The 1,937-nt window shown below is 38.5% G+C and overlaps 1 protein-coding gene across 1 annotated transcript in view; it reads left to right on the top strand.

Annotated features, from left to right (window-relative positions):
- The first annotated feature begins 155 nt into the window (after positions 1 to 155).
- The window catches only part of LOC107675599 (oxidoreductase HTATIP2-like), a 3,411-nt gene continuing 1,629 nt past the window's right edge, over positions 156 to 1,937 (top strand). The window contains exons 1-3 of the mRNA XM_016470003.1: positions 156 to 358; positions 1,167 to 1,350; positions 1,772 to 1,879. Of these exons, the coding sequence (XP_016325489.1) occupies positions 243 to 358; positions 1,167 to 1,350; positions 1,772 to 1,879 (408 nt within the window). The 5' untranslated portion in view covers positions 156 to 242. The remainder of the gene's footprint in view (positions 359 to 1,166; positions 1,351 to 1,771; positions 1,880 to 1,937) is intronic.

Here is a 1,937-nt window from a genome sequence, read left to right as displayed (position 1 = left end):
GTATTCATTTGCACTGCCACAGTACTTTAGTATGTACAGTGATGACTTTCACGCTCTGGAGTGATTCAAGTGGCAGTAAAACCAAATGCAGTCGTGCTCGTGCATATGCTTTTCAAAACTGCTGTAACGCAGCATTCTATGTAGGCGTTCTGCGCAAGCGCAGTGTGAAACTGGACGCTATAACAGGAAGCTCCAGCGTATCAACTATCAACTACCAAAGTCCTCTGTTTATCGAGCTTGGCATGAATATATTTGAGAGTAACTGGGGTAAAACCGTAAGCTTCTTCACTGTTTTTGTTGTGGCTCTCGCTGCTGTTTTTAATTATCTGGAGAATTCAGAGACTGACGAGATCCCAAGGTGAAGTATTCATTACAGACCACTACTGTCACTTCTATTAGCCTACTATGTATCCTACTATGCAATAATGGTTAGTATATTGTTGATTTGTCTTGCCTGTGCTGGCAATATGTTTTTTCTGCAGTACGTGATCTTTTTGATTCTCGATCATAGCTGTCTATGGCAATTTTCCCTCGTTATTGTATTTAGGTAAATAACATCATCAAAAAAATAAAAAAATACAGAGGGAGAATTTGAATCAGAGAGAATAAAATCACAACAATTAAAAAAAATTGTCAAAACATGTAGGATATGCATGAAATAAGTCGACTGGACGTGGCTGAATGCAATAATTCAGTTCAGTAAATTTGTTTATAATATTTCTCGAGTTCGTTCAGGTCAGGTCAACAAACAACACCTTTGCTGGGAACCGACTGTATTGTCACGTGGTAGGCCCTATTCGATACTTTTCTCAGCATGGACAAATCACAGTTGATTGTAATTATATATACTGGATAAGGATGTTTAAAAATCATTTGATATAGATTTCTGAGGCGGATTTACATTAGCATGTCAGGTACCAAATACTGGCATTAATGGATTTCAACAATTCCAGACCTGTATTACAGATATTACAGTAGACAATCGGCCTGAGATTTGAATGAGGTCCAGTGAGCCTTGTGCGAGCGCCGCTTTGAGGATCAACTCATGAAGCAGTTATTATGAATAATACACCTGTTTATTTTAGTACACCTGTGCAAATTCTGCACTGTCATGGTGATGTTGCGAGATTCAGACGGTTGCTTATGCACTCGTTTCTTCATTACAGAATGGATCTGAACGTGATGGAGGAGAATTACCGGCAGAAGAACAGAACGTGCTTCATTCTCGGCGCTTCCGGTGAGACTGGAAAGGCCCTGCTGAAGGAAATAGTCGAGCGCAACATCTTCTCCAAGATCACTCTCATTGGACGAAGGCAGTTAACCTTTGTGGATAAAGCCTATGAAAATCTGGTAATGTGTCAAGTCTGAGAATGTTATTGTGTCCATGTACAGTACCCCATAATTAGTTTGGACACTTATTCATGCTTAAAAATGTATGAATTTCATTGCATACCAAATATCAAATCAAGTGGCTTAAAGGGGGAGCTCACCCAAAAATGAAAATTCAGTCAACATTTACTCACTCTCAAGTTGTCCCAAACGTCAAACCTGTATGAATTTCTTTCTTCTTTTGAAATAAAATGTTGGTAACCAATGTTGATGATAACCATTGACTTCCATAGACTGAATTTTCATTTCTGGGTGAACTATCCTTTTAAAGAATGACAGCACAGCACAAGGTTTAATATTTTGTTGTTTAATGCAATGCATAAAAAAAAAAAGTTATCATGATTTTATTCTGACTGTTTATTGTCCTCCTTGTTCTCGTCAGGTGCAAAAGGTGGTTGATTTTGAGAAGCTAGATGAATACGCTGAGGCTTTTCATGGCCATGATGTTGGATACTGCTGTCTAGGAACAACCAAGGCCAAAGCAGGAGCTGTATGTTTCAGATGTGATCATTTTGTGAACTGTATAAATGCATGAAGGATTTTCTGCT

This window comes from Sinocyclocheilus anshuiensis, unplaced genomic scaffold (genome assembly GCF_001515605.1).
Source record: "Sinocyclocheilus anshuiensis isolate Anshui unplaced genomic scaffold, SAMN03320099.WGS_v1.1 scaffold1804, whole genome shotgun sequence".
In the NCBI taxonomy this organism is placed as follows: Eukaryota; Metazoa; Chordata; class Actinopteri; order Cypriniformes; family Cyprinidae; genus Sinocyclocheilus; species Sinocyclocheilus anshuiensis.
The sequence above is the reverse complement of the archived record's forward strand: the minus strand, read 5'-3'. Positions and strand labels throughout refer to the sequence as shown.